Here is a 23764-nt window from a genome sequence, read left to right as displayed (position 1 = left end):
TAGTTTTAATTAACTAATTATCTCTCCTCTAGCTATAGCTTACTGATTTTGTCTAAAGCTTTCTCAAAACATTTTGCATGACTACTCTTTCAAATGATTTCAATATAGTAGATTACTTTAACACTTAAGATGTCCACTCATCAATTGTTTTATCTTTCTTGGACTATTTACTTGAGGACAAGCAAAGACTTAAGTGTGGTGGTATACGATGAACGTCCATTTTGTGATAAAAAACCCCTAGTGAAAGGCTTCATTTCTATGCCTAATAAAGTTAATATTCCAGAACTCTTGGTACTTAATGAAATGTATGTTTATGCAGGTTCACGGAAGATGCGAGAGAGGGTAAATGGCATCAAGTAACTCAAGAAGGAAGCCTATGAAGATTACAAGACATAAAGAAGTGATTTGCAGCTGAACGAAGACGCGAGATTTGGAGCTGAATGAATACGTAAGAGGTGCAGCAGGAGTGTCACACCCCGCCCAGGGTGGGCCCTAGCGGAGAGTGACTTCTTGAGATCACAATCACAAATTATAACAAACGACCTCTAAATGAGACGTTTTGAAATATTATTGATATAAAAACCAGGATCTTACATGAAGTGTACAGAATTTATTCTAGAGATTTTACAACATGATTAGTTTAATGAAAATGCGCTTCAAAATCTTCGTTCTTTAGTGAATGCATATGTCAATCTTAGAGTATCTCCATTGATCTACCTTAGTTTCCCTGAGAATACACACTAAAATACGTCAACAAAAATGTTGGTGAGCTCGTAGGTTTTTACCATAAACGTTCACATGGATCACAAGATTTCATTTTTTTTTATATAATATCACATGATATAAAAAGACCAATAGTTTCGTATGTTATGCCTTGAATGCCGATGCCTTAACCATTGCTACCCCTTTAGTTTGTGTTTCACTCCAACACTGTAGTTTCAAATATTATATGTTCGTTTAACCTAGCTAGCATGACTAGCCCGGACAGGGGTGTCAACCCCGATAGTACCATCCATAATATTCGCGCGTTTGTTTCACGGCTCAAGTTAACAAGGGGCTTTCATGAGTGATTGTATACATAGCCATACACAAACTATTAAAAGTACTTGTGTCCATAAAATTGAGCAGTGTATTCTCACCCCAAATTATAAAATATTTAAAAAGATAGGCTAGGAGACTCACCTTCAGTTTAACTAAGGCACGTAAGATAGAGAAGTTCAACAAGTACACGATATATGTGATAGAATAACTCAACGTCTACGAACATCCAAACCTTTGCAGATGAACACGGATTTCTTGAACGACTCGAAATGTACTCGAAACATCCTTACTGTTAGTGATGTTCATGATCATACGTACCAACTTGAAGTGAGCTTATGAATCTATTACTCCTCTCACACCCATTATGATCACGTGCCTCTATATATGTTGTTGTTCATCATTTTCCAGCCACCAGCAAGAAAAATGGAGAGATCGAATGAAAGTGTTTTGTTGATCATAATGAACTTGAAGGTTGCTTGAAGATCATATTCTTTCAAGACTTTGATGCACTTATTTTTACTTGAAACTTTTCTAGAGTGTTTATTCCATAAGAGGGAGATAGAAATATTGTTGGGTGCATCTTGAAACAAGATTATAAGCTCCTATTTACAGCACAAAGAAGAAAGGTACGTGTTGTTCCAAAACCGTGACTAGCAAGGAAGAGAAAAGAGAGGTACGTGTCAAGCTCCAAGATGTCCTTCGAAGATGGAGGTGATCTAATAAGCTGCTTCTTAGAATGCAGATTGAAAATTTGCATTTTGCTTTCTTTTGTGTGTGTATGTCGACATCATAGATAGATAGATGACCAATTAGATTAGTCTTGCAAGTTGATGAATTATTAGCTTCTCGTTATTCCTTTCTTTCATTTTTTTTTTCTACAACATTTATCAAGATAACAAAAGGATGGTTTTGTCTTTGTATTTCTATCAACTCACAATTTGATCATGCTTAAATTGTCGGCGTTTATGTGTAAAAAAATGTAATTAACTTTAAACATGCTAGTTATGGAAGCTTAATTATCTCATGAGTTTAATATTTTGGTTATTTAATAAGATGACTAAGCTATTTACACACCTTTAATACTTGTTCATCAACAATTAAACGTTTAGTATAAAAAAACGCTAATAAAAGGAATTTGTTTCACAAAAACGGAAATAAAAGGAACCAAAATTTGCCAGTTGTTACATTATCTACCCGTTAAATGAATTTCGTCCCGAAATTTGAATTGTGAGGTGAGATATAACTTATGAAAATAGATGATGAGGGTTATTTTTTTTTATATAAAAAAAAACGACATTTGTGTTTCTACATTAACTTATAACTTCTGCAAGATACCTGGTCAATGTGCTTGTTTCCTTTGCATACCTCTAATTGTCGGCATTAGACTATATATGTTTTAACTTTTGGATCTACGGATTGTTTTACAAAATGAATTTGACCGTTAACTTGAGTAAACGGGATGACAGAGTTTTCATTAGCGTATAAATGTGAAAGATGTCGTGAAATTTGATAAGTGATAGGATTTCACACTTCCGCTGCGCACTCTGATGTTGGAGTTCGACTATGATATTTATGGGTTATTAGAAAAGAATGAAATTGATTTTTAACTTAGATTATTGAAGTGATAGAGTTTCCATCGGATAAGTATTTCTTATTAGATCTAAGATGTTGTGAATGTTGAAAAGTGATGGAACTAGTTTATTCGAGTATCTTGGGCATGTGTTTTACGAGCCCAATGCGATTCTGCTACGCATACGGAGGTTAAGGTTTTTCTATATTTTAACAAGATAAAATTGATTGTCAACTTGAGATTCTTCTAAAGGGATGATGAAGTTTTCACTAGATAAAGATACCAAGTTCTAACTCTTGAGGTGTCCTTTAACAGTAAGTGAGAGGATCAATTTGTTCGGAGTCTTTAAAATATATGTGGGAAGGCATTTTACCTAGAGTCCCCCAAATAGTCCGGGTCTCCAATTTTATTTGATGGGCTAGTGTCATGGGTTATGACTAATCACGAATTCCTATCTATAATTAGTATTTAAAAAGATATAAACAGTGCAACCTCTTAGTTATTTGGTCATCCCCTACAAATGTTTCAGCCGTACCTATTTGAAAACTGCAATTTTCTTACTCTTAATAAACTAAATCACCGTTCACCTCCCGTGATTTAAAACTAGAAGCCCAATGATTTTACGAGGTTCACCTTTTTTTTTGTGACAAGTGTTAACTGATGTTTATTACATGGGCGTGTTTGGCATAAGCGTTTCAAGGAGCTTTGACTTTTAATCTAAATTAAAAACTTCTATTTTATTAAAAGCTTTGTTTGGTAAGAAGTATCTATAACTTATAATTTAAAAAAAAATCCATAAATCAAACACTATTATTATTATTATTATTTTCTTAAGTCTCATTTTAATTGCCAATGTCAAACTCGATCCATAACTACTGTAGCCATTTGAAGGTCGATTTTTTTTCCCGCTAAATAAAATAGAGAAATTTGATTATTGTTTTTGTATTTTCTATAAGAAACTTAGAAAAGTGGGCAGGGTAGAGGAAGCTCATTCGTCGTAAAATTAAAATCTCAAAATTAGTTATGTTTAAAGTCACCCAAAAAGGTTGAGCCAACTAGGTCATTCTAGTGTTGATAACTCCCCATCATTGTCTTTAAATATAGTTTGAATATGTATATATATATCGGTATTTGTTAAAGACTAAAAAGTTTATCAAAATTTGCCTCACTTGAAAAAAAAAAAAAATTGAGCCGATTATGTCACTCTAGTGTTAGACATCTTCCCCATGTTGTCTTTTAAAAAAAATATTTCTTTTTTCTTTTTTTAACCGTGAGAGGGAGGTCATTCAGAGCCCGTTGGCTCCAGAACGAGAGGTGGTACCGTCTGAAGTTGCCTACTCCGCTCTCGATCAAAACGAGTGTGCGAGTTTATTATTATTATTTATATATTTTTTATTTTCGTTGCGACGATTTATTTCTTCCAAGAATAGAATTTCGAGTTGAATCCTAGATGATGACTTATAAGAACTTATCCTCGATGATTAGTTCAGGACGTTATCTAAACTAATCATTTCGTGATTACATTGTGTCGTTATAACAACGTTGATCGAGGGTTACGATAATAGCATCCTATCACTTACTTCTAATGGGCTCCGAGTACTCATTGTTCGAGTATGATGAAACGACCATTGGAATAACATCGATGTGCTTGCCCTCAGTGTTGTTTACGATAATTTACGAAGAGAATAGATATTTATCAGAGTTGTGAAACGAATTTGTTAACGTTGAAATTAGAGGGACTGAGAGTGACAATACTGAAACCACAAGGACCAAAATTGACTATATAAGATATGATGATCTCATCCTAAGAGTTTGATCGGACAAGTATCAATAGTGTCTACGTGGTATCTACCCGTTAAATTTAAGCATTCTTAAATTTAACTATTCTATTCGGTAAAACATGTCTAAGCATGTAAGCTAATGTGTGTAGGAGAGTAATTTGTCAGAAAACGGTTATAGTCTAAGTTCACTAATGTAGCCTAACTTAATCTTTCTAAGGCACACTAATGCAACCTAGTTCGCTATAACCTGTGGCTCTGATACCATTCTGTCACACCCTGCCCAGGGTGGGCCTTAGCGGAGGGTGACTTCTTGAGATCACAATCACAAATTATAACAAACGACCTCTAAATGAGACGTTTTGAAATATTATTGATATAAAAACCAGGATCTTACATGAAGTGTACAGAATTTATTCTAGAGATTTTACAACATGATTAGTTTAATGAAAATGCGCTTCAACATCTTCGTTATTTAGTGAATGCATATGTCAATCTTAGAGTATCTCCATTGATCTACCTTAGTTTCCCTGAGAATACACACTAAAATACGTCAACAAAAATGTTGGTGAGCTCGTAGGTTTTTACCATAAACGTTCACATGGATCACAAGATTTCATTTTTTTTTTTTATAATATCACATGATATAAAAAGACCAATAGTTTCGTATGCTATGCCTTGAATGCCAATGTCTTAACCATTGCTACCCCTTTAGTTTGTGTTTCACTCCAACACTGTAGTTTCAAATATTATATGTTCGTTTAACCTAGCTACAATGACTAGCCCGGACAGGGGTGTCAACCCCGATAGTACCATCCAGAATATTCGCGTGTTTGTTTCACGGCTCAAGTTAACAAGGGGCTTTCATGAGTGATTGTATACATAGCCATACACAAACTATTAAAAGTACTTGTGTCCATAAAATTGAGCAGTGTATTCTCACCCCAAATTATAAAATATTTAAAAAGAGGGGCTACGAGACTCACCTTCAGTTTAACTAGGGCACACAAGATAGAGAAGTTCAACAAGTACACGATATATGTGATAGAATAGCTCAATGTCTACGAACATCCAAACCTTTGCAGATGAACACGGATTTCTTGAACGACTCGAAATGTACTCGAAACATCCTTACTATTAGTGATGTTCATGATCATATGTACCAACTTGAAGTGAGCTTATGAATCTATTACTCCTCTCACACCCATTATGATCATTGCCTCTATATATGTTGTTGTTCATCATTTTCCAGCCACCAGCAAGAAAAATGGAGAGATCGAATGAAAGTGTTTTGTTGATCATAATGAACTTGAAGGTTGCTTGAAGATCATATTCTTTCAAGACTTTGATGCACTTATTTTTACTTGAAACTTTTCTAGAGTGTTTATTCCATAAGAGGGAGATAGAATATTGTTGGGTGCATCTTGAAACAAGATTATAAGCTCCTATTTATAGCACAAAGAAGAAAGGTACGTGTTGTTCCAAAAACCGTGACTAGCAAGGAAGAGAAAAGAGAGGTACGTGTCAAGCTCCTAGATGTCCTTCGAAGATGGAGGTGATCTAATAAGCTGCTTCTTAGAAAGCAGATTGAAAATTTGCATTTTGCTTTCTTTTGTGTGTGTATGTCGACATCATAGATAGATAGATGACCAATTAGATTAGTCTTGCAAGTTGATGAATTATTAGCTTCTCGTTATTCCTTTCTTTCATTTTTTTTTTCTACAACATTTATCAAGATAACAAAAGGATGGTTTTGTCTTTGTATTTCTATCAACTCACAATTTGATCATGCTTAAATTGTCGGTGTTTATGTGTAAAAAAATGTAATAAACTTTAAACATGCTAGTTATGGAAGCTTAATTATCTCATGAGTTTATTATTTTGGTTATTTAATAAGATGACTAAACTATTTACACACCTTTAATACTTGTTCATCAACAATTAAACGTTTAGTATAAAAAAACGCTAATAAAAGGAATTTGTTTCACAAAAACGGAAATAAAAGGAACCAAAATTTGCCAGTTGTTACAAGGAGCCACCAGCGCCGCTGGTCAGTCCAATTCAGCAGCCGACTTTCACCTCTATATATGTCTAACTAACCCTCAAAACCTTGAGGAGAGAGCCGATTCAGCAGCCCTAGCCGCCCAGCAACACCCCTAGGTCGATCTTGCAGATTTCCAGAAGGTTAAGGATATTAAGTTGTTACAATAGTTAGATTAGTAGATTGAGGTACAAAGAATTCGGGTGTGACAACCGATTCATTGGATCTCGTTTCAGTTATAGGATTCATACGGAAATTGATTTTGAGAAGTTTGGTGGTGGTTTCGTGGTCTAATTCAAAGAAATGAGTGAGATATCGGCATTTTAAGTTTTCCGACGAATTTTTCGACGAAAGTCAGCCGGAGAAGATGAAGATGATGACAACAGAAAAGTAAATTTCATTATTCTTCCCTGAACTTGTCATTTTTTGCAGTTTCAGTTCCTCACGTGTGTTGCATGTGTCCGACTTAACGACCGAAACTTAACGACGTTTAGCGAGGGACGATGATTGAAAAAATCTGTCAACTTTAAGGTCAAAATTGTAATTTTTTCACTTAAGGGATGAAAAGTGAAAAACGTGTCAACTTCAGAGACGAAAAGTGTAATTTACTCTAATTTTTAATAAGAGATCCTACAGATAGCCGTGCAAGAATCGCTTTTGGTAATATATTTGTAATTAATATTTTCTATTTTTACGCTTTTATTTAGAAAGTCCTGGTTATATATAGTGTGGTCCTTCCGCTGTCCGATGGGACCTAGCATTTAGTTATCCTTGAAGAACTTTTGTGTTTATATGGACCACATAGTACAATCCATATTATGTTCAAGTCATGTAAATAGTCCAACTAAGAATAATGAACTACTACTATTTATAACATAATGAACAACTTATTACTGCGTGATGATTATAAATATTACAATTCTACGTACCTTACAGATTTACTTTCATACTTTTATAATTTTATTTAATGTTGTGCTAAGGGTGCGATATGATGGACATGAAACATCATCATGAGACATTAACATGTAACGAGACCAGAGGCTGTATTAGCCGCCCTTGCCCCCCTTTTGGTACCATCATGTGACATCCTTGTCTATTATATATCGGTACCAATCAACATTCGACATGGTTTACTAAGGAAATTGGCGTCACCGTACCATTTCGATGTAGAGGACGTCAGGAGCGATTTTAGCATGTTTGTCTCATCTCTCATCTTATCTCTCGTTTTCTCTTTATTGACATGGCGATTTTACCATCTCTTTGATTCGGCATGTCTTAGACATGTTTTACAAGTTTTGGTTTCGGCGTTTCCCACACGTGACACAATATCATGGGTTATATCTATGTGAAATTTAGACACTGTGATAACTACACTTCAGTTTTCACTTTTGTTTTCAAGATTTTTGGGCTTTATTATGTTTCAAATATAACTTCAAGACTTTACCAAAAACTCAAAAAAATATTAAAAGTTATATCATTACCATCTCATTGGGTGAAGAAATATAAACATAAGAGCAGAGAAAAAAAAATACTAACAATTAGTATTGAAAACGATATCCATATCTTTGTTTCGATATTCAAACAAATATGTAAAGAAAAAACAATCATGATCATACACATACTTCATGAGGCACTTTGCATATTTAGTGTTCTTATTGAAGTATCATTGGTCAAGTTAATTGAAAACTCTTCATCATTTGTCGGAATGTCACAACTCACAACCATGATTGCTGTTGCCTAATTGTGCACTCTATTTTCATATACTGTACTTTAAGCGAAAATAGTTAATGACATAAGCAACGCGTAACTTTAATTGAAAGGCATGAAGAATTCCATCAACTAATCTACTATTTATTTATCTTTCAAAAAAAAAAAAAACTAATCTATTTATTTCTTTTCTCAAGAAATAGTATGTTAGACATGTCACCACAAAAAAACCATTGTAACACCACCAGGCAAAAAAAGTATTAGCGGCGACGTCGCCGCTAATATACTAGTCGGGTTGACATTTGCCCGGTGATGTTACCCTATGCCCTAAACAATTACGAATCAATTACATAATTTTTGGAGGAAAATGCCTAGAAGTAGAGTTATCATTATTTAGAACTTTAAATCCATCTGTATGTATAGTGACTTGACCTTCTTTTTCTTTGAGTTTGAAATCAAAAGCACTTATTACTGGAAAAAAAGTCAAAAAATCAATGGGCTAGACAACTGGTTCAAGTCAATGATGATTATCGCATGATTGAATTGTGCCTAAAGACTAAATGTGGTTGAGAAAAAAAAATAGTCTATCAACGTTTAATCAATTTAAAAAGTTTAAATATAACTAAAAAGGATATTCTACTAAGAAAAATGCTATGATAACTAACAAATTACAAACACCTTTTTTACTAATTAGTTGGTTAATTGGAATGACATGAAAATCCACATCAGGCGTCACATAAGTTAGTAAAAAAAAGTTTGTAAATGGTTAGTCACCGTAACCTTACTCTTCTTCTAAACTACATATGCAATTTTAAATTTGAGAAAACTTAAAAGATTAATGAATTCACTAATTAATTAAGATGACATGTAAATTCTTATTGTATGTGTTTAACTTAAAAATAGTTTGTTTTTTTTTTTGAACATTAACTTAAAAATAGTTATATTGTATGTATTTGACTTCCTATAAAACTAATGTAACGCTTCTTATGATGATGTTGGAAATTTCATGACAATTTAAATGAGTTTCACACCGTTTAAAAAACCAGATGACACAATAAAAAAACATGTTATGTATGTGGGAATTCATAATTTTAGTTTAACACATACGATAGCTAAAGGGTGTATTTTACGTTTTCGTCATACCATTTAATTTGTACTTGTTTGATTTAAATTTATGTAATCCAGGTATACATTCTTCATTGTAAGCCCCATTCATGTTCTGCTAGGTCCAAGTCCAAGAGTGTTTTTTTTTTTGTCATGTTACACATGTTGTGTACTTAAAACACTTGTTTGGTTCTGTTGTATGCCCATGTTGTACATGCTACATTTGTCTGTTAAAAAGCATGGGCATTTAAAGATTTTGTCACTCATTGTTATATTCATTTTGTTTAGTTGTCACTTGTCTCTGTTGATGTCCGCGTTTTTAATTTAATGGCATTGTTATAGACTTATAGGACGAAAAGGTTAAAACATTAGACATGCTTATAGCAATTCAAAGTAGAAGCAGACTGACATTGAAATTGAAACCGAAATGAAAGACAACCAAGGAAAATGTTTTTATCAACTATAATAAAATGGGCCCAAAAGTAATTTGTAGTGGGTCAAATATCTATATACTATATAAATTTATAATGATTAAAACGGATCCAGTTATATAATAACTTTGGCCCAATATCTCAGTTGAATCATCAATCATGATTCGTGAATGGTAAACAAAATGAACCATAAAATATCTTAATTTCTCAGATCTTTAACAATATAATAAAAAAATTGAATTTTAAAAACCTATTTATGAATCAACAAGAATAATTTCTATCCTCTAATGGGAAAACAATGTCACCAATTTTTAGTAAAGTTAAAATAAAAATATTACATTTTAACCAATTAAAATTTCCTACCATTAAGTTATCTTTTACGAGTACAATTTTATAATTGATTTTAGGGATTAATCACGGGAAGACCAACGTACTTTCCCATTTGTACACGGTTGCCCATCATACTTTTTTATTGATGAGGTTTACCCACATACTTTTTTTTTGTACACGGTTGACCAATATTACCGACTATCACAGGTAAACCGGTCAACTTTGGGTCAACCATGTATAAAAAAAAAGTATGTGGGTAAACCTCATCAATAAAAAAGTATGATGGACAACCGTGTACAAATGGAAAAGTACGTTGGTCTTTTCGTGATTAATAAAAAAAAAAGTAGTGATGTATGGCTAAAAAAAATATTTTATGGATGATCCCGCATACTTAATACATGCGAATATTTCTTACTAAAAAAGGACTAACGACCAAATATTTCATACGAAACCCAAAATACAAAAATTTTGAACATTTTGACGGTGTGGATGTTGCATATCATTGCAACCCAATAATAATGAATGTTGGTGCCCGACCTCAAAATTTGTTTTTTCTCTGTAACGAGGTCTTAAGACCCGTGCGTTGCACGTCCGGGATGAATTATATTATTTTCATTGTTAACGTGTTGGTTTAAAAATGATCTATATTAGAACGATGTTGAATTGTGTGTAAGAGTAAAGTTATAATATGGACATAATTAAGAAGATAGAATTTAAGGAAACAATTGACAATATAATATATAATTGTGTTGATTAAAAAGTACATGTTTACGAACGTTGATTAAAATTGGATTAATTACGAGAAGACCAACGTACTTTCCCATTTGTACACAGTTGCCCATTATACTTTTTTATTGATAAGGTTTACCCACATATTTTTTTTTTTGTACACAGTTGACCTAAAATTGACCGGTTTACCTGTGATAGTCGGTAATATTGGTCAACCGTGTACAAAAAAAAAGTATGTAGGTAAACCTCATCAATAAAAAAGCATAATGGGCAACCATGTACTAATGAGAAAGTACGTTGGTCTTCCCATCATTAATCCCTTGATTGTAATCAAATTATGGTATATACATTTACAGTATTTGTATAACCTTTATGTATCATTAATGTTTTATAATTTAAAATCAAATTATCATTTAAAAAATATATAATATGTTATCCAAGCTATAAAATAGAAATAATAATTTGTAGTCAATTGCAAAATTAAGATTCCAAACACATCATATATCATATATTATTATGCTTTTCCACTAATTTTGTACTGACTTCAAATATTTATCTCGTTTTGTTGGCAGCATCAATTAGCTTAGTTTTATTTTTGATTTATCTATATCTATATTTATACTATATTATAAAGCAGATCTCCTCTGTTTATATTTTAAGTTTCAACATTTACTTTCCCAAAATGCCTATATTTCAATTCTATATTTACCTAACACCCTTTCTATCTCCTCAAATCTCAACCAATCATTTGTTTTCTCTCTCCTCCATAAATCATTTATTCCTTCAATTCATTCAAAATCTTTTATCTCAAAAACCGTACATCGATAAATTATAAAAATTATATGGGTGCTCTTAAAATGTCATTCTATTTCATTAGAGATGTTATTCGATATACTTTCGACGAATTTTTAAATCCGAGGGCGGAGCCCGTACGGCTAAGACATTTGGCTATCACACTATATGACCTATCACCCCATCATCTCACCGTCGCAACATGTGGTTACTTGCTCTCGTATATCATAAAACAAATATGCATATATTATTTACAAATAAATTCTTTTTATATAAAAGTTAAATTGTATTAAGTATAGAAAAACCTTTAAGATTATACTTAACATGCATACAAAAGTTTATACTTTTTCATATTATAAGCTTACTCTTAAATTTTATGATGAGTATAAAATGAAAGTCCTTAAAGCTTCGTTTAGTAAATTAAAAAATTTTATCTTACATTCTTACATACCAAAAAAATGCATAAATCCCTACATTATATAAATCTCACTTCAAAATTTGTTAGTTATTGCCTATGTGACATGCTTAAAAATGCAAGAAAGCTCAAAAATCATTACAATATTGCTCCTTGGAAGGTCTACGGATTAGTTACTTTTATAAGAAGTTCAAATTTTCGAAAACATATTAGTTATGCTTTTAAGAAGTTCAAATACACCAAAATTTGAATATGTAACCGTTCGTGTATTGCTTGTGGCGGTTACTTTCTTGCATGTCTATGTCTATATAAGGCCACTTCCATTCAGTTTTAAGGCATTTTAAAACGTAAACACATAACAGATCAATTTTAGCATGGCTTCATTAAACCATCTTTCAATTAGAAATTTGCGTCCAAATAATAAGCCATGTACGATAACGGTTGGAATTTGCGGCTATGGAAGCAACCTCTATATGGAGATGTTAATAACATAGGTAGTATTGAGATGATCCTGATGGAGGAACATGTAAGTATTCATTGTTTGTGAATTTTTCTTTTTTGATTAGATTACTTTTTAACATAACTTTCTTTCGAATTTATAACTAGCTTTTTAACATTCTAATGTATAAACATTTTCTTTTTGACAGTTTGATAAAGTGGTTGTTGTTGCAACAATCGGTTTTATTCCAACCGACCAGTTATGGTATTCAATGGAATGTGTGAACTGTTCTCAAGAAGTTAAGTTGACCGATCTCTACATGGATGCAGTCGACATTATTGATGCTTTAACGGACAACAAAATGTGGATTTGTTATTCATGTAACAAGGAAGGGGTTCTCATCAATCATAGGTATATATTTATATTTCATATTAAAACTCTATAATCATTAAATTGTGTGGTAAAATTGTATCTTTTTTTTTGGTAGGTTTAATGTGCAAGTTAGGATTGTAGATGCCACTGGTGCTATTGGAGTTAAAATGAATGATCAACGAATTTCAAATCTTATACAAAGAACAACCTATCAAATTTGTGATGAAAATTATGAGGTATATATGGTTTATTTTAGTGTTAAATAAGACTTTTCTATGCATTTTAAGTCATTAATTTTTTTTAAAATGGTCATTAGTTGTAATAGGAGTACATTTACTTCGCTACATGCATGCTTGAACTGGTGTTAAAGAAATTATTTAAGGTTATAGTGCATCCACGTGGGTCTATATATCAAAGTGGGGGAAAATTCATAATACCTATCACATCCAGGTAACCAACATAATCCTTCTTATATGCGTCTACTATGGGCAATCCATTTTATAATTTCTATCCGGCGTGCAATGTACGCGTTTTAAGCCCTCGTGTATCATTAATAAATCCCAAGGTATATCTAGCATTCTTCTTCTTTAAATTAATCATCTCATAAGAATATTTTTATTATGTCCAACTCAGTTATATTTATTCATTGATACAATATTAAAGTTTAAGAAAAATTATTTAAGGTTGTCCGTGCATCACACGGGGTCTAAGCCCTGTTAATCTATATAACTGTGTTAAAATAAATCAAAATTTTTGATAAGAATATTATGTCCCTTGTCAAACACCCGCGAAAACCCTTGGAATCTCAAATCCTCTTTTCTTTTCCACCCAAATCTGTTCCCAAAATGAAAATCACAAAACGTTTCAATCGAGTTATTAAACCCCTAAAAACCATAAACAATCATGACCCAAAATCTCAAATCACTAAAGTCAAAACAAATTTAAAGCAAAAGTCAAAACAAATAGGTTTTTGGTGTAAACTTGTATGTATATAAGAACACTCTACCTGAAGTGCTTATATTTGTTGAAAATAAGTTGCTCATTTTAAAGTGATTGTTACTTTGAAATTAACAATCAATCAACTCTATAGCCTTTTGCATATTTGAGGGTGAAATATGAAGCTTTTGATAAACAGTTTTATTAAAGTAGTGATAGCCTAATTGGTAAAATGACCTACGCTTAAAATAATCAATGTGTGATTTTATATCATAATAATGATTGGTAATTTTACAGGTAGAAGCATATAGATCTAATGATTCAGCTTGTCATGGTCGAGTTGGAGTTACCTCAAGAACTGCTCCTCTTGTAAGATTATATGAAACGCTATTTCCGCTCTTTATTTTTGGTTGTTATTATAAGTTTTCTGCTCTTGGGTGATGACATGACGCCGCATTTTAAATATATGATGTATATAAAGTTTGTTTTTAAAATGTTGAATGGGTATATTTGTATTATCATCATAAAATTCTAGAAGAGATTGTCATGTTGAATGGGCATATTTCAAATACTTACATGGATGTTGATGAGTTAGTAAGTAAGCTCGGGAAATCGTAAGAGTCTATACGTCAGGCTAGTCATAAAATTTCCCTAGTAGCACCACATTATATTTCTCAATGTTGCATTTCCGGCTCATAGACTTAATAACCTGATAAAACATTTTATACCTTAAATTTATACTGTAATGTTGTACATGTCTAATATTTGTTAAAACTGAGGTTGAAAGTAGCCTTAGAGGGATCATTCTTTTCACTACAAGTAGTACTTCATGTGTTATGTGTATAAGATTTGGAACAAGTTTTATTATGAGGTGTTTTATGCGAATTGGGAGTTCTTTTTACATACAATTTATTTCTTTTTTCTTGTTTGGAATATTGTAAGTTTGGATCAGGTGGACATGCTTATGTATATCTTTGCTACGGCATGCATAACATGCTAAATGTTGTAGCTGACAAAGAAGGAATTGGCTCGGCAGTGTTGATCCGTTCTTGTGCTCCTGTCACAGGTAATGATCTATTTTTATTTTAGCAACTGTTGCATAAAAATTGCTTGTTTACTTAACAATCACATTTTTCTTTGATCCTTAAGTAATAATCAAAAGAATTTACTGAACCACATTAGAGTAAAATGTATTGCTTAAGATCTAGGTGGAAAGGAAGAAAAGATCAAGACAGACTCTGACTTTTTAGCCCAACAAACTAATCTTTAATTTTTGGAAACGAAATTGGATTTCTTACATTTATGTGAGATATGTGAGAACCTCCACTATCTGTACCCTATGTTACAAAATTGATTTAGGGCTTAAGGCCTCTTTCTTTGTTTACTGTGATGTACGCTGCCGTCTTATTGATATGAGTTAACAGGGCTGGAAACTATCAAACAGCGTCGAGGTTTGGATACCGATAAGTCCGTTCTTCTTACTGGGCCTGGCAAGGTCAGTCTCCATTGCCTTTCACAGCTCTCATAGAAGTTGATTCAATACATTCACTGATGGATAGATTAATTTGAGTTGTGTTTTATCTTGACTGTGTCAAAATGAAAAATTAAGATATAAGGAAAACAGATCAAATGGTGACATGGGTTAAAAGTTACCCATATATCATTTAAACTCTTGCATCCTTTTTATTACTCGTATAAGATTCACGTTACTTCCAAGTATTTAAAAAGAATGGAGAATAAAATATTGCAGACATGTGGATTAACTCTACCAGGCATGTCTCAACCATTCTATAGATAACCTGTTTCAACCAACATATGATGGCATGCTGCCCTGCCTGCCCTCCCGCCCATCTTTTGCCACTTCTACAGTACAGGTTATGTTTTGAAAAGTAATATTTACATTGGATAACATCACTTAGGTGGGCCAAGCACTAGGGATTTCAAAAGACTGGTCTAACCATGCTCTGTTCACTCCTGGTAATGACTGATCATACATCTTTTTTTCTTTCTGTTCTCATTTCTTGATGAAATTTAACAAGTGTTTAATTGAAATCTGGTCTTATAGGTGGCTTGGAGCTGTTAGACGGGCCAGAAGTGAACGAAATAGTAGTGGGTCCACGCGTTGGCATAGATTATGCTTTGCCTGAAGATGTTAGTGCCTTATGGAGGTTTGCAATTTCAGGTAGCCCTTGGATAAGTGCTCCTAAAAACACCCTCAAGGCACCTTAATTTTCAAATCATGGACATGACTGATGGGAAGGAGTTTTTTTTTTTGTTTTTGGTTGACAATCTTATTGTTGTATATGGTGTTTCTTTGTGTGGTCTTGAACCAGAGACATTGTACATATAGAAAAGGGTTTTTGTAAACTAATGGAATTTAGCTTTTGTAAACTAATGAATTCATGGCTACTGGATCGATATTATGCTGCATCTAAGTAGGGCATATATCTGAACTACTAAGCCACAGTAATATTATTTCTGTTTACAAAGCTTATCCATATACAACCAAGTTGTCCTCCGTTCTACATTTTTATTAAGTGACTGGGTTAATATCAAACATGTTTGGGTAAAAGTTGCTTTTGGATATGTTAACCCAAAATACTTTTGCCGAATTTTACTAAAACACATCCTAAAAAATTAACTGTCTGGATTTTATTACAGATATCATTTCTGTAGTTTGATGATATCATCGAAATCTTAGATATAAATTGCTTGTTATGGTATTCAGCCAAAAATTAATTCTTGAATAAATCATATAATAAGACTGTAATCTTTAAGAAATAGATTGATGTGACTTCCATAAAACCCTCCCAAAATATCCAAACCAATGAACTTTTAAGATCAATTAATATTTTAGGTTTTTTTTTTTTTAAATTTTCAATCCCGTTGCTACAAACCAAACGTATCTCCTCATCCATATGCACCCTTAAAAAGTCATATGTGGACATGAAGAAGTGTTATCTGATAGTTTATATATTGTCAAAAATCTACTCCTTGTACCATCCACTCAAATTCAATCAAGTAACATTTTTAACCCTCTTTTGGTTGCAAAATTTCCTTTCAACGATAATATTGTCTCAAATTAAAACCCGTATAAACAATCTTCTTGATGGAAGTAATTCTTGGTGCATTTGTTACTGTGTTGTTTGAAAAGCTGGCATCTGCTGACTTGATCAGGCTAGCTCGATCAGCAGGTATCTATTCTGAACTCAACAAATGGAACGGTAAATTGTTGCAGATCCAAGCTGTCCTTGTTGATGCAGGCCACAAGCACTTAAGACAGACATCTGTTCAGTTGTGGCTTAACAAGCTCCAACATTTGGCCTATGAAATTGATGATGTACTCGATGACTTGAGCACTGAAGCTGCACGACGCCAGATGAATGAAGCCAGTACCTGCACTACTAAGGTATTGAACATCATTCCAACCAAAGTTCATGCTTTTAAATATGGCCGTAAGATGGGTTTTAAGCTGGATGAGATTACATCCAAAATGCATGCTCTTGTTGAGGAGAAAAATATGTTGGGTTTGATTGATAATGTTCAGAGATCAGATAGAAAACGAACTGAAGAAACTTCACTGGTTGATATACCCAGTGTAGTGGGTCGGGAAGGGGATAAAGAGCTATTGCTGGGGATTGGCAAAACTACTCTTGCTCAAGTTTTGTACAATGAAAAGAAAGTGAAAGATCACTTTGAACTTAAGTCATGGGTTTGTGTTTCTGATGAGTTCGATGTGTTTAGTATTAGTATGGCTATTTTTATAGATGTTGGTGGGGTAGTCACGACTTTTAAATCTCTAAATCAGCTTCAAGTGGCGCTTTCAGAAAAACTCTCCAATAAAAGGTTCCTGCTCGTTCTAGACGATGTCTGGAATGAAGACAAAACTCAGTGGGAACTCCTCCAACGCCCTTTTTGTGTTGGGGCACCTGGAAGTAAAATTATTGTCACAACACGGAAGAATAAGGTTGCAACAGTTGTAGACTCCACTCAAGCTTACCCTTTAGAGATTTTGTCAAGTGAGAAAGCTTTATGTTTGCTTGCTCAAAATGCCTTCGGTGAACTGAACTTTGATTTACATCCAACATTTAGATTGCATGGTGAAGGTATCGTGAATAAATGTGGAAGACTGCCTTTGGCTTTAATAACAATTGGAAGGGTGTTGAGATCAAAAACAAACTATGAAGAATGGGAGGACTTGTTGAATTGTGAGATTTGGAATATACTCAATGAAGGTAATATTCTTCCGGCCCTAAGGCTAAGCTACTATGATCTCCCTCCACATCTGAAGCAAATGTTTGCTTATTGCTGCTTATTCCCCAAAGATTACATGTTTGACACGGATGAACTTGTCCTGCTTTGGATGGCAGAAGGGTTCTTGCACAAGTCAAATGGTGACATTTCAATGGAGAAGTATGGCCATCAGTGCTTTAGAGAGCTAGAGTCAAGGTCGTTTTTCCAGCATTCAACTAGTGATAAATCACGATACACAATGCATGACCTCATTAGTGACTTGGCAATGAATGTTGCTGGAGAGTTTTTTTATATTTTAGGTGATAAGATGGACGTTGACGAGGGAATGGAAGTTTTGGAGAAGTTCCACCACTTTTCTTTTGTTCGTCAACGATATGGACTATACAAAACGTTCAAGGCATTACAGAGGGCTTAACGCTTGAGAACATTCTTAGCAATGTCGGTTGAGACTGCTAGTTGGCAGGCTTTCTTCATATCCAACAAGGTTCTCATTGAAGTACTTCCGAGGCTATCATTCTTAAGGGTGCTAAGCCTAGTTAAGTATGAAATCAGTGAGGTACCACAGTCTATTGGCGGTCTCAGACATTTGCGGTACCTCAATTTTTCTGATACTGCCATCACATGTTTACCTGAACAAGTCGGTGATGACCTGTACAATCTACAGAGCTTGTTGCTTTCTGGTTGTACAAAGTTATTAAGGCTACCAAACAGTCTCGTAAAGCTTATAAACCTTCGGCACCTCAATTCTTCTAGAACTGGCATCACATGTTTACCGGAACAAGTCGGTAACTTGTACAATCTACAGAGCTTGTTACTTTCTGGTTGTCAACGGTTGTCTAGCTTGCCAGACAGTCTCATAAAGCTTATAAACCTGCAACATCTTGAGATCACAGATACTCCAAGGTTGAAAGAGTTGCCCATGGGGATTGTTGGATTGACCGGTCTACAAACTCTATCCAAAGTTATTGTTGGAGATGCTAATGGGTTCAAAATATCCCATCTTAAGGACCTACATCATCTTCAATGCCGGCTTACCATTGAAGGACTGCATAAAGTGACAAATTCAACTGATGCAAAGGCTGCCAACTTACAGCAAAAGAAGGGTATTTGTGATTTGGAGATGGACTGGAGTGACGTCTTTGATGATTCCCGGAATGAGTTGATTGAGTCGGAAATGCTTGAAGAACTAAAACCTTTTAAGAAGTCGACCAACATCAAGATATCGAACTACATGGGAACAAAATTTCCTAGTTGGCTTGGGGATCCTACATATGATTGCTTAACCCAGATTACGTTACGTGGCTGTAGAAATTGTATTTGCTTACCAACACTTGGACATCTACCATCACTTCAAAAGCTGTTTGTTGAAAGCATGAATGGTTTCAAGAAGGCGGGTTCAGAATTTCTTGGAGCTGTAAATGGTAATGCATTTCCATCACTTGAAATTTTGGAATTTAAGGATATGGAGATTTGGGAGGAATGGTCAACTATAAATGTTGGTGGCAAAGATTGAACTGCCACATGGTAGGTTGTTGTTGGTTTTGAGGTGGGATGAGTGATGACGGTGGGGGGTTGATAGTAGTTGACGGTTGGAGCAAGCATAACGATTTTCTTTTCATGGGAAAAACAGAATAGTAATACTCTCTATTAATTAGTGGCTTTTCATTTTCTTGTTCTTTTTGTTTTTATATATGTATGTATATAAAAAGTGTAGTAGTGATGGAAGAAGAAGAAGAAAAGGAAAGTATTGGCCCAGCATCTCCCAAATCCCTCATCTTGATATCGACCGATTAAAAAATAATACGGAGTCATAATAATGAATGAATGAAGAGCGGAGTTGGAATGGATGATGGTTGGTGATCGGTTATTGATTTTTGAGTGGAGGTGGGTGGTGGCCCATCAAGGTTTTATTTTCATTTGGAAAATTCAATTCAAAATACCTAATAATAACACTCCATTATTATTAGTTGCTCAGCTTTGGGTTTTGTTACTTCTTTTTTTTGTTTTTATATGTGTACCTGAATCTGAATTTGGGTTTCATGTTCTTGCACTTGATTTAGCTTCCAAAATAGCTTTCTTCTTAGTGTTGATAGTCTCTATGGAGATTTGTTAACTAGTGCCTCTAATGCATTACTTAAGAAGCATTTAATAAACTCGTTATTTCCTTAATAATCAAAAATTATGTTTATTATGTAATAATTTAACTTAACAGTTTCCATTTTTAAATAAATAATTAATACATATTTTTATACTTTAGGAAAGATAGCAATACTACTACTTCTACATCATCATCATGTTCTTTCTTACTTCCATCATCTCTAACTAAACTTGTCCTCAATAATTTTGAGGAACTGGAAACAGTTTCAAAAGGAATGCAACACCTCACCTCATTTGAACTACTTGAAATTTGGGGATGCCCGAAGCTGAGAGATCTGCCAGAGACACTCCTCCCTTCTCTTTCACGTTTGGAAGTGAGTGACGTTTCCCAAGAACTGAGAAAAAAGTGTAGTAGAAAAAGTAAAGGAAAGTATTGGCCCATCATCTCCCAAATCCCTGACGTGGCAATCCCTGATTGATTATGATGATGGACAGTAGTTTGGTGTGATAAACTGTTATGCTATTGTATACACACATATGTGTTTACCATATTACCTTACTACTTTGGCTCTACTCCATAATCCCTGATTTTACTTCTATACGAGGATGTATGTAGCGTGATTGAGATACGAATAAGATACACACATTTCTTTCCTCTTTCCCTCTGATGATCAATTGTTCTTTCTTTTGTGTTATTAGTACTATATATTAATCTATTTTGAGAGAATGTTTGGAAAAACTTTGTTCGATCTAATTCATTTAGTTAATATTTTGGCTCTCATGTTGTATCATACTAGTATATAGGGCTTTTCATTTAACCACTACACCCGTGGTATTTTTAGAACCCGTAATAGATGGTGTTTACAATGTCGATAATCATCTCATTAGGTGAAAAAAAAAGTATAGGTCATAATGTTATAGTAAAAAATGAAAAGTTGGATATATACCTTTAGAAACGAAAAACCCTAGTATATATAGTGATATAGATACTAAGCTCAATACTAAAGAGGCACAACAAACTAATTTAAAGACATTAACCATCAAATTGCGCACCAGGTCCGTGCCATAAATTTTGGGTGCCCAGCTCGATAATATATTAATGATGTCCATTAAACATTAAAATTTGTCATTAACGACGGAAGTATATTAAGCATATATAAAAAGGTATCAAAACAACGATAACAATAATGTCGTTCGAAAATATAAAATAACTATAGCAAAGTTTTCTAACTTATTTTTAAATGCATCAAAATTTAAGTTTTGATAATTAATACCATAAGTTGTTTAAGTCTCACATAAAAAAATTAATCAAAGTATATAAATCAATATATATGTTTGAACAATGAACACTTTCAGTTTGCGTATTTACTCTTTGCGACTATCTGCATATATTAATGTCAAAAAATATAGGATGGATTATTATGTATGGTATAATAATAAAACAATAATATAATTCATAAGATATTGATGGACTAGTGGACTTTAATATATAAGATAACAACAACATCTTTTGCCTATAGATATATCTTTAGCAGCAAAATTAATTTAATATATCAATATATAGAGTAACTCAGTGACGTATTGTATACAAAATTTGGTGCCCCTTACTTTTTTGTGCTTTGCTCAATTGAGCCTTTCACACTTGCCCAAGACCGGGGCTGTTGCCCACTATGTTAATTTTGTTAAACATATGGCCATTGCCTAAGTTTTAGATAGTTCAAAATCTATAAGTAGAAATTAACTTAATTAGTTTACCAGGCGAAGTCTCGTAGAGACCTAGAGCAAAAATTTAGAACGAGGCCTTTATAATACAACCATTATGTTTTTTTTTTTTTTTTTTTTTTTTACATTTTGTTTTATTCTCATATCAAATTTATTTTTCCGTTTCTTAGATACATAATTTTTAAGGTTGGACGGAGTGCCCCGGGGAGGGAACCGGTACCCGTCCGGTACCGTCTCATCGGTACCGGTAGGGTGGGGAGGAGATTGGGAACCGTGGTGCAGGTTTCGCTGCCTACTCTTGTAACTGTTACAATAGAAAATAAATAAGTAGAAAGGGTGGGGAGAGGAGGGGGTGACGAGACATTCCTAGCGTTAGGGATCGGACGGGGAGGAAGAGAAAAACAGGGGAGGGGAGGGTGGTGAGGTGCTCCCCCCACCCTAAGGGAAAATGGGCAGCCCTGCTTTCCCCCTCACAATTAATTAATAATATTTCCCATGTGATTTAATAACCAAAAAATTATAGTAAAAAGGGAAAAAATTTTGCTAGAAAAGCAGGCAATTGCCTGTTTGTTTCAGCAGATATTATATCCTCAATTTTTAATTAAAATTTATAATCAGTCTTAATTAATAAAGGTGCAAAATATGTATATTACGACTATTATCTATACACCAAACTTATTCTAAAAAAGGCAAATTAGTTTTAAAAGTACTATACTTGATAAATTTTTCTATTATGGCTACAAACCAAAATCTCCCTTTATATTAATACTCGATCGACAGTGTAAATGAAACCTAACAAATGAATTAAAAATACCATTTGCCACGTATAGCTGTTTTGTCCAACCTGACATGGTGAGCCTAAAAAATATGTAAAATTTATCATCTTTATTATAATTCATATATGTATATCAAATACCCAGTAACCAAATTCATGTTATTCATATGTTCATACTACCGTATCAGGTTCATCATCTTTCCAATCAAGATTCACAAAAATTTTGTCCAAGATAATTTCTCTATCACAATCATACATATACATTCGCCATTTGGAGGTTAAAAATAAAGAAACTAAATACCTAGATCATAATCAACATTAGTTGACGAAGAGTTGGATGTATATTTCCACAAATTTGTAATATCAAAAACATTACACACACTACCAAAACATACATACAATCAATCAGATATAAAATAATATCTATATATCATTCGAATCTGGAGGTGATGGGCAGTGCCGGATATCCATCGGAATCTGGAGGTGATGCGGCGCTGCCGGGGTAGTTTTGTGAAAGAATTTTTAATGAAAAAAACACATCATCGTTGTTGCTTCTTCCGTCACCGTCGCCGAATTGTTAGTTTAACTATAGATTTGTGGTTGTTTATGCTTCCAACTGGATTAGAGCTTAGACTGAAACTGTATGCGATTATGTTTGCCATAGCACACTTAACCAGACTTTAATATGCCTAGCAATTAGAGCTTTCTAGTCATTAGTATAGGTATATTAATCGAACTTAATTCTATGTGCTTGTGTAGGTTCTAATTTAGATGTATGGTTCGCCTTAATTCTTACACTATTTAATGTAAACTAGTTGCATGCGGAGTAGGAATATGAGTCATCTGGAATCTCTAACAAATGTCTATGCATGAATAATGTAGTATCTTAAAGAAAAGGCAATCAGTAGATTAATTAAAGTTCAAATAAATAATAACGAGTAAAATCAATATGCATTAGGTTATGTCGCTTTGTGTGTGGGGAACCACCGACCTATCACCGTTGTCTTGATGTGAACTTTTAGTTGAGTTATGTCGCTTTGCGAGTGAGGAATCACCGAACTGTCACCGCTGTCTCAACTATTATAGAAGATAATATCATGTAACTGCCTTTGTATCTAGCTAGTAATCAAGACTGTAGTGTAGGAGTATATCTAAGTAGTGACTCACAAGTACACAAACCTTGAAATGTGAAATGCCTTGTGTAACAACCGTCACCTGAGCGTTCGTATAA

General features: G+C 33.6%; 1 protein-coding gene, 2 long non-coding RNA genes and 1 pseudogene across 3 annotated transcripts; 2 read left to right on the top strand and 2 right to left on the bottom strand.

Annotated features, from left to right (window-relative positions):
• Positions 1–529: 529 nt before the first annotated feature.
• Positions 530–2023, bottom strand: LOC122581035. Its single transcript, XR_006320956.1, has 2 exons — positions 1183–2023; positions 530–727 (listed from the first exon to the last, which is right to left on the bottom strand). It is a non-coding gene; the product is annotated as an uncharacterized LOC122581035 (long non-coding RNA).
• Positions 2024–4721: 2698 nt separating this feature from the next.
• LOC122581034 lies at positions 4722–5796 on the bottom strand. The gene is made up of 2 exons (XR_006320955.1): positions 5376–5796; positions 4722–4919 (listed from the first exon to the last, which is right to left on the bottom strand). It is a non-coding gene; the product is annotated as an uncharacterized LOC122581034 (long non-coding RNA).
• A 7787-nt stretch (positions 5797–13583) lies between these two features.
• LOC122581495 lies at positions 13584–15944 on the top strand (annotated as a pseudogene).
• Positions 15945–16794: 850 nt separating this feature from the next.
• On the top strand, positions 16795–18354 carry LOC122581494 (putative disease resistance RPP13-like protein 1). The gene has a single exon (XM_043753725.1). The coding sequence runs from the start codon at positions 16795–16797 to the stop codon at positions 18352–18354; it is 1560 nt and encodes a 519-aa protein (XP_043609660.1).
• The last annotated feature ends 5410 nt before the right edge of the window (positions 18355–23764 follow it).

Source organism: Erigeron canadensis, chromosome 9 (assembly GCF_010389155.1).
Source record: "Erigeron canadensis isolate Cc75 chromosome 9, C_canadensis_v1, whole genome shotgun sequence".
Classification (NCBI taxonomy): domain Eukaryota; kingdom Viridiplantae; phylum Streptophyta; class Magnoliopsida; order Asterales; family Asteraceae; genus Erigeron; species Erigeron canadensis.
Note: the sequence above shows the minus strand (reverse complement) of the source record. Positions and strands in the feature narration are given on the sequence as shown.

Coding starts and splice junctions, on each gene's coding strand:
- LOC122581494 (XM_043753725.1), top strand. CDS start 16,795: ATGGAAGTAATTCTTGGTGCATTTGTTACTGTGTTGTTTGAAAAGCTG.